We start from the raw sequence: 15,227 nt of genomic DNA, 5'->3' as shown, positions 1-15,227 counted from the left end.
CTCGCTGTGCACTGAAATCACCCCTAACGATCTCTCTCCCCTGCAACCCCAAAGAGCCGATGAAAACACTAATTCAACACAGAAGACACTCGAACAGGCCCAAACCCCCGTCGATCTGACTCTGAAGCCTGTGCTCTTCATTGTATTGGCAGGTCACTGTCAAATCTGATTCTGTTTTTATAACAAGTCATCGTCAGAAGTCTATGCTGATACTTGCTTGGGGACTCAGGTTTAAACAAGTTTTTTTTTTTTTTTTTTTCAATAGAGTTTATTTATTTATTTTTTTAATTTTATTTTATTTTTAAACTTTACAAAATTGTATTAGTTTTGCCAAATATCAAAATGAATCCACCACAGGTATACATGTGTTCCCCATCCTGAACCCTCCTCCCTCCTCCCACCATCCCTCTGGGTCGTCCCAGTGCACTAGCCCCAAGCATCCAGTATCGTGCATCGAACCTGGACTGGCAACTCGTTTCTTACATGATATTTTACATGTTTCAATGCCATTCTCCCAAATCTTCCCACCCTCTCCCTCTCCCACAGAGTCCATAAGACTGTTCTATACATCAGTGTCTCTTTTGCTGTCTCGTACACCGGGTTATTGTTACCATCTTTCTGAATTCCATATATATGCGTTAGTATACTGTATTGGTGTTTTTCCTTCTGGCTTACTTCACTCTTAAACAAGTTTTTTAAATGGTGACTTTCATTATAAGAATTAAAGGAGCAGATTAATTGTATAAATTAGTGGAGTACTTCACTGTAACAGTAATAGTGACTACAGTGATATGAAACCTTTCCGGAAATTAATGAGGTTTACATGCACACATACCTGGTAAAAGAAAAACCCTGTTTATGTCTGATCTGTGAAGATTATAACAAAACAATAAATATGTAAAAAAAAACTTGTTTTTCTTCCCAATTTTGTTTTTGTTTCAGAGATAAATGAAGCTGAGTAGGTACGATTTTTTTCCCCCGCGGGCAAGTGGAATACAATTTACATTTTACTGAATTTAAGATTCCATTGGTTGTAAGTTGTATCATTATTTTGTATACCATGGAGAAATTTTAAAAACCCTGCCAATTATAACAGCAGTTTGATTTAAAAAGGCATTCAGATTTCAGAGATACTAAAATGTGAGGCACAGGCATGAGAAAGTTGAACTAAGAGATCTTATAGACAGAGTACCTGAAGAACTATGGACGGAAGTTCTTGACCTTGTACAGGAGGCAGGAGTCAAGACCACCCCCAAGAAAAGAAATGCAAAGAGGCAAAATGGTTGTCTGAGGAGGCCTTAAAAGTAGCTGAGAAAAGAAGAGAAGCTAAAAGCAAAGGAGAAAAGGAAAGATACACCCATTAGAATCCAGAGTTCCAAAGAATAGCAAGAAGAGATAAGAAAGCCTTCCTCAGTGATCAGTGCGATGAAATAGAGGAAAACAATAGAATGGGAAAGACTAGAGATCTGTAAGAAAATTAGAGATACCAAGGGAACATTTCATGCAAAGATGGGCACAATAAAGGACAGAAATGGTATGAACTTAACAGAAGCAGAAGATATTAAGAAGAGGTGGCAAGAATACACGGAAGAACTACAAAAAAGATCTTCATGACCCAGATAACCATGATGGTGTGATCACTCACCTAGAGCTGGACATCCTTTAATGCGAAGTCAAGTGGGCCTTAGGAAGCATCAGTACAAACAAAGCTAGTGGAGGTGATGGAATTCCAGTTGAGCTCTTTCAAATCCTAAAAGATGATGCTGTGAAAGTGCTGCATTCAATACGCCAGCAAATTTGGAAAACTCAGCAGGGGCCACGGGACTGGAAAAGGTCAGTTTTCATTCCAATCCCAAAGAAAGGCAATGCCAAAGAATGCTCAAACTATCGCACAGTTGCACCCATCTCACACGGTAGCAAAGTAATGCTCAAAATTCTCCAAGCCAGGCTTCTACAGAATGTGAACTGTGAACTTCCAGATGTTCAAGCTGGTTTTAGAAAAGGCAGAGGAACCAGAAATCAAATTGCCAACATCTGCTGGATCATGGAAAAAGCAAGAGAGTTCCAGAAAAGCATCTATTTCTGCTTTATTGACTATGCCAAAACCTTTGACTGTGTGGATCGCAATAAACTGTGGAAAATTCTGAAAGAGATGGGAATACCAGACCACCTGACCTGCCTCCTGAGAAATCTGTATGCCGGTCAAGAAGCAACAGTTAGAACTGTACATGGAACAACAGATTTGTTCCAAATCGGAAAAGGAATACGTCAAGACTGTATATTGTTATCTTGCTTATTTAACTTATATGCAGAGTACATCATGAGAAGCACTGGACTGGCTGAAGCACAAGCTCTAATCAAGATTGCTGGGAGAAATATCAGTAACCTCAGATATGCAGATGACACGACCCTTACGACAGAAAGCAAAGAACTAAAGAGCCTCTTGATGAACGTGAAAGAGGAGAGTGAAAAAATTGGCTTAAATCTCAACATTTAGAAAACTAAGATCATGGCACCTGGTCCCATCATTTCATGGCAGATGGGAAACAATGGAAACAGTGAGAGACTTTATTTTCTTGGGCTCCAAAATCACTGCAGATGGTGACTGCAGCCATGAAATTAAAAGATGCTTGCTGCTTGGAAGGAAAGCTATGACCAACCTAGACAACATATTAAAATACAGAGATATTACTTTGCCAACAAAGGTCTGTCTAGTCAAGGCTATGGTTTTTCCAGTGGTCATGTATGGATGTGAGAGTTGGACTGTGAAGAAAGCTGAGTGCCGAAGAATTGATGCTTTTGAACTGTGGTGTTGGAGAAGACTCTTGAGAGTCCCTTGGACTGCAAGGAGGTCAAACCAGTCAACCCTAAAGGAAATCAGTCCTGAATATTCATTGGAAGGACTGGTGCTGAAGCTGAAGCTCTAATACTTTGGCCACCTGATGCGAAGAACTGACTCATTGGAAAAGTCCTTGGTGCTGGGAAAGATTGAAGTCAGAAGAAGGGGATGACAGAGGATGAGATGGTTGGATGGCATCACCAACTCTATGGACATGAGTTTGAGCAAGCTCTGGGAGTTGGTATAGGGAAGCCTGGCGTGCTGCAGTCCATGGGGTCACAGAGTTGGATACGGCTGAGCGACTGAACTGAACTGAAAATGTGAGGCACAGGCATGAGAAAGTTGAACTAAGAGTGAGTGGAAAGTTTATACGAGTTTAATGGAGGAGGTGGTGGCTGGGCCCAGGACCTGTGTCCCCGTGGAAGGCTTGGAAATGCTAAAGCTCTTGAGTGCTGGCAGGACACACAGAGGGTCCTAGCTGTTTTCCTTAGGCTGGATAATTTTTTTTAATATGAAAAAATATACATTTTAGAACTAATAGTATATAACTGTTACTTACAAAGATATTAGAAAAAACAGGTTTAAATTTGCAGATCAATTTAGGAACAACGAAAATTGTTCCACTGAATAACATTTCAGTTACAGACTGAGTCTTAAATTAAGTGCAGAACTGCAAAAAGATTAAGTAACACGAGTAATCATTAAATTTTAAAACTAGGAAGGTCCTCAGAACTGCCAAAGATGTTAACAAATGATTATTCATTTAGTATTTGTTTTCATACCGATTGTAAGCCAGGCATTATTAGATGTTGGGTATATAGCCATGGATGCAAATACTGGTCCTCTGCCTTCACTGAGCTTAGTTTGGGGGGCAGTGCAGTTTATAGGTTTGCCGACAGCAGTGAACACTTCAAAGAAAAAGTACAGAGCTGTGGAAGAGTGGAACTAGAGGTTCCTAATTGAGAGTGGGAAGGGTCTGTAAGGAGTTGAAGAAAAGCCACTGAGTGGGTATAAATTAATGAGGTAAAAAGGAGACAAGAAACAGCTTGTGCAAAAAACCTGAGCAGGAGAGATGGAGCCAGTCAGTGAAACAGAGTGTAGGGGGGTGACTTCATTTGAGGTAAGACTGGATGATGCAGGGCCTCATAAGCCATAACATTTTGGATTTTTACTCTCAGCCCAGGGGGAAGCCACCAGAGGGTTTTAATGGGGAAAGTGACCTTGGCTGCTCTGTGAAGCCTAGATTGGAGTAAGGTTCAAAGTGAAGAAGGCCCCTCAGGAGTCTGCTGCTAATTGAGACCAGCTAAGGCAGAAGTGAAGAGGAACTAAAAGGCCTCTTGATGAAAGTGAAAGAGGAGAGTGGAAAGTTGGCTTAAAGCTCAACATTCAGAAAACTAAGATCATGGCATCTGGTCCCATCACTTCATGGGAAATAGATGGGGAAACAGTGGAAACAGTGTCAGACTTTATTTTGGGGGGCTCCAAAATCACTGCAGATGGTGACTGCAGCCATGAAATTAAAAGACACTTACTCCGTGGAAGGAAAGTTATGACCAACCTAGATAGCATGTTCAAAAGCAGAGACATTACTTTGCCAACAAAGGTTCGTCTAGTCAAGGCTATGGTTTTCCCTGTGGTCATGTATGGATGTGAGAGTTGGACTGTGAAGAAAGCTGAGCGCCGAAGAATTGATGCTTTTGAACTGTGGTGTTGGAGAAGACTCTTGAGAGTCCCTTGGCCTGCAAGGAGATCCAACCAGTCCATTCTGAAGGAGATCGGTCCTGGGTGTTCTTTGGAAGGAATGATGCTAAAGCTGAAACTCTAGTCCTTTGGCCACCTCATGCGAAGAGCTGACTCATTGGAAAAGACCCTGATGCTGGGAGGGATTGGGGGCAGGAGGAGAAGGGGACGACAGAGGATGAGATGGCTGGATGGCATCACCGACTCCATGGACATGAGTTTGAGTGAACTCTGGGAGTTGGTGATGGACAGGGAGGCCTGGCGTGCTGCGATTCATGGGGTCGCAAAGAGTCGGACACGACTGAGCGACTGAACTGAAGGTGACAATCTGACCTGAGCATTGTGACTGAAAGTATGTGTTCTTGAGGATAATCTGTATTAACCGAAGTCTTAATTTGTGTACATTTGGACCCAGCAATTCCATTTTCGGGTATTTATTCTAAAGGAATAATCTTAGATGTGTGCAAAAGTTGAACCATTGGTATGTTTAAATATTTATATTTAATATTATGTATTAAATATAAATAATAGAGGATAGGAATAAGAAATTGGTTTGAAAGATTATAGTATTTTCAAAAAGTGGAAAGGAAAGAGGAAAATCATACCCCCTTGAAGATTTGTTTAGATAAGGAGAGTTCTCTGTGTGTTTGAGTGGGTACTAGGGAAAAGACGCTGAAAATACAGAATTGAGAAGAGATGCTCATGAAACAAATTTGGGGAGGAGAGATCTAGGACCAGGGGACAGATGGTACTTTGCACGGTTGCAGGAGCTTCTGGTGTAAAAATGAACTGCGGTTCTACAGTGTGATTTCCGTTTTGAGTACTAGCCTGGGAATCTTGAAGCCATGCCTTGTAACATTGGTATTGGGTGGAAAGTGCTTTTCATACCAGAGAGTTGTAAATGAATTTTTAGTGTGCAGTCAGCCCATGAATTTGCTTGCCTGTAAATTTGAGTTTCCCTGGGTAAGGATCAACTGAGCAGGATGAATTTTTGAGAAAACACTTTCTCTCTCCCTTTTCCCCTCTCCCCACTTCTGTCCCTATCCCCTTCTTTTTCGCTTCCTTTTCCTCCCTTCCTTCCTTCCCCTTGCATCCCTCCCTCTTCCTCTGGTCCGCCTCTAACATTTACACTTGATGATATATTCAGAGCGGAAAAGCAGTCAAATACTTAAAGAAAATCAGCGTCCTCCCTCCCTCCCTCCCGTACTGCCTTTGTGACAGTTTTATGCCTGTGTAGTGGAGCTATTTCCTATGTGGTGTGCCTTAATGCCCCTCTGCAAGTTTCAGATGTTATGTATTCTTTGCATTAGTAAAAATATCTAGGCCAGTTTCAGGCACAGAGGTATTTAACACCCTGGTTTCCACTCCCTCCATAGTATTGATGCTTAAGTAAAACCAGTTAACTGTTATTTCCAGTGCCTGTTTTAAGTAGGTTTTGTGTGTGTGTGGGGGGGGGGTTGTTGTTGCTATTGTTGGGTTTTTTGTTGTTGTTTGCTGCTGCTTTGCAAATACTGCTGCTTTATAGTAATGATTAGCTGGAATATTCGTAGAGGAGTTTGAATTTGACTTTTTGGTAAGCTTGCAGTTATCATCTCTGGTATTTCCTTGAATATTTCCTTTTCCTATCAGTATAATTAAAAAAAAAAAAAAATGTAGCTTTACAGAATTTCCAAAATAGTTACTGAAGTTAACTGAGTATTTTTTAAATTGTTGCTTCTCCCAGGATGCAGTTGCTTTAACTCTTTCCTTATAAAACCAGGTTTTAAAATCCATGCCTATATGTATTGTGTGTTTCATATATCCGTGTGTAGATATGAGTGTATTTTGAAGCTAGTGGGTGTTTTACCTCTTCGGCTTTGTAGAGTTAGTTCTCAAAAGTTACCAGCTTCCTGGATATTTTATTATAACTCCATAATACATTATGGTGTAAAGGTCAAAATGTTTCTACCAGGCAATTTTTTACTATTTATATATGGAGTACCCCAAGTACAATATTATTTTCTGAGAAAACAAGTTTAATTATTGAGACTTTGAAAAAATATTGTGGATTAGAAGATGTGGTTAGGTTTCACCTAGATTATTAAATGTTTAACTTATTTCCGCAAATGAGCATACTTTCCAGATTTTATCTGTATTGACTTAAGTTATTGGAATTCCTGGGATAAATAGTAGTAAAATGCTCTTTAAATATTTGTCTGTCATGTATTTGAGTATGTTAAAAGGGTGTAATTAGAAACAGTGCGGTTTTCATGAATGTGTTAATGCAGTGCTTAATGTCTTGAGATGCTTTTTATTAACTACCTAGAAACAAAGGAAGGTCTGCAGTAAGATTACTAGTAAGCCTGCACCTTCTAAATAGAACCTTACTTTTTAAAGACATTGTTAAACTAGTGTTATCAGGCAGCATTTAACACTCTCCATGTTACAGTGTAAATTCAACAACATAGTATGATTCATAATAATATTTTCATATCTTGCTTAAGTCATTCGGGGATTTTAGCAGTTATCTTTTTAGCTACAAGTCCATTGAAAGTATGAAGTAAAACCATATTGTTCTTGAAAATTATTTTTCACATACAAATTTCATTCTCCTTATTTTTCCTTCTGTTTTCAGTCGTGAGATGGAGAATAAAGAAACTCTCAAGGGACTGCACAAGATGGACGATCGCCCAGAAGAACGAATGATCAGGGAGAAACTGAAGGCCACCTGTATGCCAGCCTGGAAGCACGAATGGCTGGAACGGAGAAACAGGAGAGGCCCTGTGGTGAGTTACCTGCTAGAAGGAAGAAAGCATAGGAGGAAGTGGAAAATTAAGCATAAATAGACCCTCTTGTAAACTTTTCCCCCCCCTTCATTTTAAATGCAATGCAGTTTTATTTGCTTTGACATTTTCTAGACATTTGAACAAAATGTAGCTAATGCTGTGCTCATTAAGCAACTTAAACTGTTCTAAGGAGTAATCCCTCTGGTTGAGTGGGAGAGGTAATGCTTAAAGCAACACTGCCCTCTAATGTCTGTGTCTCTAAAATCCTTTAATTAGCAATTTGTACTGTACTTAAAAAAGAAAAACGATTTTTCCAATTTTATTTTGAAGTTTTATCTCTAAGGTAGGATCTAAGGATCTTAATTCTAAATCTTTTAAATTCATGTATGACAACATTTTAAAATGCATTATGTAAATATTATCAACATTCAATTGATGTAGCCTAAATGACTGAAATCTATGTGGTTAAAAATAGCCTTATACTTACAGTTTAAACTAATAAAGAAAAGTTGATAGATTTTCTGTTGTATTTGTATAATATTGCATAATTTTAAAAACAGTTCTTGTCTTAATCTTATGTTCACATTTACTTCTTTTTTTATTTTTTAAGTAATAAAATACTGGCATTTTAATTTAGGTGGTAAAACCAATCCCTATTAAAGGAGATGGATCTGAAATTAATAACTTGGCAGCCGAGTCTCAAGGAGAGGGCCCAACGAGCGCTGCTTCCTCCACTCCCAAAGGCCGACGCAGCCCTTCCCCTGGCAGCTCCCCCTCAGGTCGCACAGTGAAATCTGAATCTCCAGGAGTAAGGAGGAAAAGAGTTTCTCCGGTGCCCGTAAGTTAATGTTTTAGCAAACGTGCTAAGTTTCTACAGTTTTAAAACATACTTATAACACAGGAAGGATTGGCAAACCATCTGTTAGAGCAACATTCCCAAAGTGTGCCCACAGACCCTTGGCTCAGGGTACCTGCCCTCAGATGCTTTCTGTGGATCCATTAGGTCAAAACTAATTCTGTAATAAAACTGAGATGTTATTTTCCTCTTGCACTGCATTGACATTTATAGTGGTGAGTAAAGCTGCTGGTGCATTTGCCTGAATTAAAGCTACGACGGTAGAAACTGTATTCCTCACTTGGGTATTTGACAGACATTTTTCTTACAAAGAATTAAGTAAGACTCACTTCAAGGAAAACAACTCATCTGTTTCTTCATTAGTGGTAAAACTTGAGATTTCAAGCAAAAATTAGAGTTTTGGAAAAGTCATATCCAACCACTGTCAGCTTGATAGCTTCTCAGTACTTAGACTTTTAATAGGCCAATAGTATTATCACTTGTGGGTTTTTTTTTTTGTATATTGTGCCATGAAATATATGAACTTTTAGAAGATGTACCATTCCTTTGATGTAGTATCAAAGACAAATATTCATTATTATTTGAAAAGGATTTCCCAAATACATATCTATGTGAGGCCAGATTCTCTTCATGTACTCAACCAAAATACCATGTCACAGCAGACTGAACGCAGAAGGATGGATGAGAATCTCAGTATTGAGATTCAGTACTCTGATTCAGTCTCCGTATTGAGCCAGACATCAAAGAGATTTGTAAAAAGATAGGTCCTGACCCTCCAAGACAGAGAGATTACTACTGGTAGGAATGCGAGTTAAAACTTTCTAACCTTGAAAAGCAAATGAGTGATGGCAAAATAATTGTGGTATAGTGACCAGAAGGGGGAGATTTGGGTTTCCTCACACCTAAGGTTGTTAAAGCACATAAATGCTTCAGAAAGTAAATTTTAAATAAAATTTACAGTAAAGCCAAAGATTCTCAACAGTATTTATCAGCTTTATGTGGACACACATTTAAAGTAGCTATTTTTTAAAAAACTCGAAATAGGAACAATCATTTATTAGCTCATAAATCTGAAATAGGGCAGGGCTCAGCAGGAGTGGCTCATGTCTGCTCCCTCTGGCATCTGCAGACGCTAGAATATCCAAGGCTGCTTCTTCACTCCCCTGTCTAGTGCTTCAGCTGGAACAGCTGGGGGCTATTGGCCTTTCTTTCTCATAGCACGGAAATTGGGCTGTAACAAGTGTTTCAAGCTAGGAAAGCAGGTGGAATAGATTCTCACAGCCCTCAGAAGGAACCAACCCTGCCAGCACCTTGATCGTTGATTGTGGACTTCAAGCCTCTGGAACTATGAGACGATACATTTCTGTTAAGCCAAAGAACAAAAAAAGGTGATTCAAGAGAGCAAACCCCAGCATGGACGCTCTTATGAAGCCACTACTTGGATTATGTTTACTAATGCCTTATTGCCCAAATCTAGTTACATGCCCAAATCCCAGAATCAGTGTGGTAGGGGGCTACAGAAGGGTATATAAATATACTGGGAGGTGTGGTCCATGGGGTCATCAAAGTGAAAGTCTACCGCAAATAAAGAATTGTGTCTCCCCTCCCCCTACATCCTCTTTGGGATATATATTAGACAAGGTGACTTCCTCATGCTAACGGCTACCTAACGTTTCATTATCTGGATAAAGATCCTTCATGGCTTCTTTGAACTACGTACTAGTGGACATTTATGTTCCTTCTCAACTTTTCATTACTAAAAGCAATCTTGCAAAAATATTTTTTATGCATGCATCATTTTGCACATCTAGTGAGCATATCCATAGTGTGAATACTTAGCAAGTCCAATAGTATATGCATGTGTACTTGTTTTGGGTTTTGTTTTACTTCTTAGTAACTGCCTATTTAAAAAATAATGGTTTTATTAAGACAGTTCATATGGTGCACAATTCACGCATTTAATTGTACAGTTCATTGAGTTTTGGTATATTTACATAGTTGTAGCCATCACTACAATAAGTTTTAAAATATTTTCATCACTCCAGCAGAAAACCCCAGACTAATTAGCAGTCTCTCCCCAGCCTTAGGCAACCTATATACAATCTACTTCCTGACTATATACAATTTGAGTGGACCTTTTATATAAATGTAATCTTATAATATGTATAGGCTTCTGTGGCTGGTTTTTTGCTCTCAGCATCCTGCTTTCAAGGTTCATCCACGGTATAGCTTGTATCATTTTAAATTGTAGAATAGTACTCTATTGTATGGATATGCATGTTTTGTTTATTTACTCATTAGTTGGTGGGCATGTGATTTCCACTTCTGGCTTCATAATGCTACTGGGAACAGTTCTGTACACATTTTTGTGTGGACATAGCTTCATTTTTCTTGGGTATATACATAGAAGTGGGATTGCTTTACAAAGCTTTACAAAATGAGATTGTTTTACGAAGCAGGTACACCATTTTACATTCCCACCAGCCCTGTTGCAGGCTTCCAACCACTTCATTTTCTTACCAGCTTTTATTACCTTTTACCTGTTTCTTTTGGCATCAAAAAGAACTAGACTTTCCACTGGGCAGTGATGGAAAGACCAAGTTCTAGGGGAGTCAGTGAAGTGGACTGAGTGACACACATCACCCTCACACAGGAGCATTTTCAGCAGCCTCCAGTGAGATGTCTTAACCTGGGAAGAGTCACTTACCGCTCCTCCTCCACAGAGAACTTCATGGAGCTGTTTGTAAATGACCAGTCACAGGAAGCACATTTAGTGATCCCTTAAGTGGAAGCCAGGAAATTGGATGCTTAATTTTCATCACTAGAAACAAGTCATTTTACCTGTTTAGGAAGCACATTTTCTATGCTTTTTATTTTGGTTTACATAAAACTTTTCAAAGATGTCAAATACTTATAATTTGTAAAATTACCATATGTTTGTCTCTCTTGGCCAAAGTTTTATTATTTTAGGGATGACAGATTTTAAAAATTTACTCATAGCAATATGTCAGACAAATGCATTTGCAAAACACATTTTGTCCCATCATATTATATATTGAGGCATTTTGGGGTGAATATAAAAAAGGTCTGGTGTGACCTTTTTTAGGTCATTTTCTTTTCTTGTGGAGGAGTAAACGTCTTAGGAGCAATTTACCTAATTTTTAAAATATTGTGAAGTTTCAGAGTGGGAGAATCACACCACCTCGAAGAGCCCCTTCACCAGATGGCTTCTCACCATACAGCCCGGAGGAGACAAACCGCCGAGTGAACAAAGTGATGCGGGCCAGGCTGTACTTACTGCAGCAGATAGGACCCAACTCCTTCCTGATTGGAGGAGACAGCCCAGACAACAAATACCGGGTGTTTATCGGGCCTCAGGTAGGAGCTGTCGCCGTTTTACATTTTATTAGGATACTAACTCAATATACTGTGACATTCTTAAATTTAAATTAGTATGTAATTCTCTTTTGTAATCTAAAGAGAGTTAAAATATTTGGGGAACTGTAAACTCTTTTAATGTGTTTATAAAGGGTTTTACTATGATGTGATATACTTCAGAATACAAATTTGGTCTTTTTATAACTTATTTAGGGCTGTGCTGGGTCTCTGTTGCTGCTTGGGCTTTTTTCTAGTTGCGGCGAGCAGGGGCTGCTCTCTTAATTGTGGCGCATGGGCTTCTCATTGTGGTGGTTTCTCTTGTTGCAGAGCGTGGGCTGTAGGGTGTGCAGGCCTCGGTAGCCGTGGCTCGTGGCCTCGGTAGCTGCGGCTCCTGGACTCTAGAACCAGGCTCACTAGTTGTGGCGCATAGGCTTAGTTGCTCCGAGGGATATGGGACCGTCCTGGACCAGGGATCAAACCCCTATCTTCTGCATTGGTAGATTCTTTACCACTGAGCCACCAGGAAAGCCCCTGGTCTTTTTAATAAACCAAAAATAAGAGATTAATTCATGGAGATAGCTGTAGGCTTTTCTTGCATATCCTTATATATCTTATTATATAAAGATAATGAGAAATTAATAGAAAGTTTAGTATAATAAACTTGGAAATATTTTTAAAGGGATCACCCTAGGAGTTCTAGTGGAACATGGATTTATTAAAGTAGAGGTGTTTTTTTTTTTTTTTAACTCTTTAGAATTGCAGCTGTGGGCGTGGAACATTTTGTATTCATCTGCTATTTGTTATGCTCCGGGTATTTCAGCTAGAACCTTCAGACCCAATGTTATGGAGAAAAACTTTAAAGAATTTTGAGGTAATTTTTTTAAATAAATGCTTTGGAGTAAAATTGTCAACTAATTTTTATGATACTCCTGAAATTTTTCCATAAGCTTTAAATTTAAGTGGACAGTGGTCATTTCAGAGGTGTGAATGTATTTAAGGATTACTTGATGTTTGTGAATAGTTCTCTTATAAGCTATTGACTAATTAGTTTTTTTCTTCTAGAGTGAAAAAAGTAAACACTGACCTATAAAAATACTGTTCATAGTAAACTATATGTATTCTTATTTTTGAAGCTCTTAAATTGGCTTTGTGAAAAACTTATGAAATAAAAGCCAAATAATTCAACCTATAGAACTCATTATCTGTACGTTATGGCACAAATGTCATGTTGCTGTCTTTTTTCAATGTTAGGTTGAGAGTTTGTTCCAGAAATACCACAGTAGGCGTAGCTCAAGGATCAAAGCCCCGTCTCGTAACACCATCCAGAAATTTGTTTCACGCATGTCAAATTCTCATACATTGTCGTCATCTAGCACGTCTACATCCAGTTCAGAAAACAGGTCAGTACTTTTTAAGGAATTAACAGCATTATGCAGTGTTACTCTTTAATTTTAGGGTTTATACATATATATACACACACACACACACACACACACACACACACTTGTTACGTTGCTCTAAAATGACTTAACTATTGAATCTTGGCTTTCAAGTTAAAAATCACGGGTAAAAAATATTAAAAGTCATCAAAGTATATTTGGATATTTTGTCCTGAAGCCTACAGTGTTGAAAATGGCACCTGAAATATCAGAATATAATAAATGTCCATTTCATAAGAAAAATTAAGGTATAAAGTAAGTGGCTACTGTTCATCAATTTTCATTTTGTGCCAAGCACCTTTTATGTTGTTTTATTAGGTAGGTTTTACCACTTTGGGAGATAACAAACTTGAGGCATTGTGTAAAGAATATGTCTGTAATTTTTTTATAAATTATGTACAAGGCAAAGTGGTTATCCAAAATTACTTTCAAATATCAGATCAGATCAGATCAGTCGCTCAGTCGTGTCCGACTCTTTGCGACCCCATGAATCGCAGCACTCCAGGCCTCCCTGTCCATCACCAACTCCCGGAGTTCACTCAGACTCACCATCCATCGAGTCAGTGATGCCATCCAGCCATCTCATCCTCTGTCGTCCCCTTTTCCTCCTGCCCCCAATCCCTCCCAGCATCAGAGTCTTTTCCAATGAGTCAACTCTTTCCATGAGGTGGCCAAAGTACTGGAGTTTCAGCTTTAGCATCATTCCCTCCAAAGAAATCCCAGGGCTGATCTCCTTCAGAATGGACTGGTTGGATCTCCTTGCAGTCCAAGGGACTCTCAAGAGTCTTCTCCAACACCACAGTTCAAAAGCATCAATTCTTCGGCGCTCAGCCTTCTTCACAGTCCAACTCTCACATCCATACATGACCACAGGAAAAACCATAGCCTTGACTAGATGAAACTTTGTTGGCAAAGTAATGTCTCTGCTTTTCAATATGCTATCTAGGTTGGTCATAACTTTCCTTCCAAGGAGTAAGCGTCTTTTAATTTCATGGCTGTAGTCACTTTCAAATATAGGATTTTTAAATTTCATGGTATAACTGCTTCTCTCATAGATAGTCCTCAGGGAATCCTCATTACAGCCTGTTTTACATGTGAGAACATAAGTAGGCTCTTCCGAACAGAGAGACTAATCATTTGTAATTAAGAGATACAATACCCATTAATCATAGTTATTAATTAAAATCTGTGTTGCTTCTCAGATTTTTCCATTGCCTAATTGCTGATAAGACTAAACTCATAATCCTGAAAGATCTGAGTTGTAAACCAATATGACAGGTGTGGAAAAAATTAAGAGTATTATCATAAAAAGTCATGCCAGTTTTCTTTCTTTTCCAAAATTTCTTTATTGGTTTTAATGGAAAAAAAAAATGAGGTTCTTAAAAATTACTCCAGAAAAGAGTACTCCTTTTTTTAGAAGGGCGCCTCCTACGTGTTCTCAGGAACTTCAGTCTGAAGCACTGGGCTAAGTGATAGTGTCGTTTTCATTCCATCAGTCTTTTAAGTATTGTTGAGGAATAGAAAGTGATGGTATCAGGCAAGAGCGTGATGAAGTAAAGAACTGAGAGAGAAGTGTTTTTTTATCTATGGAAAAAGTAAATGTTTGAATTTTCTTATTTTTTATTAAATGGATTGATTTTAGAATGAGAGTTTTATGAGTTTTTTGGGGACATTAGAGATTTCCAAGTTGACATGGTTCAGTGATAAGTAAAACCAGAACTGGTCATGTGAACAGATGCAGAACCAAACACTCCCGACTTGTGGTTGAGGACTCTTTCTCTTAGCCTTCATTTCTTCTAAATAAATGGAAAAAATTAGCTTTATTTCTCAAGCTTCCTTACCCAAACTTATTCTAGAGCCTTTTTCCTTTTGATTCATATTTCTGTAGCTTTTTATTTTGGAAAAGAAATTAATGCTTAAAACCAGGTAGCCAGTAGAAAGTGTCTCTCTCTCTCTAAGATGAAAAAGGCACCCTCTAAATATGGGCTGCCATAATTCGTGGGTTTTTTCTTTTAATTTATTTATTTGGATTTATTGTATCCAAGGGGGGAAACTGAAGAAGTTGTAATCTTAACTAAGAGTATACTGTGTAGGTAAGAAGGTTAATGTTTCATATAATCACAGAATTTTATGTCTAAAGTAAATATTTTAAGACTAAAATCAAGAAAAAGAAAATTTATCTGGAGATCTTATCACATTTTATATTAATT

The 15,227-nt window shown here is 38.5% G+C and overlaps 1 protein-coding gene and 1 long non-coding RNA gene across 3 annotated transcripts in view; one reads left to right on the top strand and one right to left on the bottom strand.

Moving 5' to 3' along the window:
• LOC113879248 overlaps positions 1-15,227 on the bottom strand; it is a 66,752-nt gene that overhangs the window by 10,928 nt on the left and 40,597 nt on the right. The window lies entirely within an intron of this gene.
• The window catches only part of MAP3K1 (mitogen-activated protein kinase kinase kinase 1), a 76,282-nt gene that overhangs the window by 38,586 nt on the left and 22,469 nt on the right, over positions 1-15,227 (top strand). For both annotated transcript variants that reach the window (XM_027520559.1, XM_027520560.1), the window contains exons 2-6: positions 7,194-7,344; positions 7,982-8,182; positions 11,378-11,578; positions 12,333-12,449; positions 12,830-12,978. In XM_027520559.1, coding sequence (XP_027376360.1) covers positions 7,194-7,344; positions 7,982-8,182; positions 11,378-11,578; positions 12,333-12,449; positions 12,830-12,978 — 819 coding nt within the window. The remainder of the gene's footprint in view (positions 1-7,193; positions 7,345-7,981; positions 8,183-11,377; positions 11,579-12,332; positions 12,450-12,829; positions 12,979-15,227) is intronic.

This window comes from Bos indicus x Bos taurus, chromosome 20 (genome assembly GCF_003369695.1).
Source record: "Bos indicus x Bos taurus breed Angus x Brahman F1 hybrid chromosome 20, Bos_hybrid_MaternalHap_v2.0, whole genome shotgun sequence".
NCBI classification, from domain to species: domain Eukaryota; kingdom Metazoa; phylum Chordata; class Mammalia; order Artiodactyla; family Bovidae; genus Bos; species Bos indicus x Bos taurus.
Note: the sequence above shows the minus strand (reverse complement) of the source record. Positions and strands in the feature narration are given on the sequence as shown.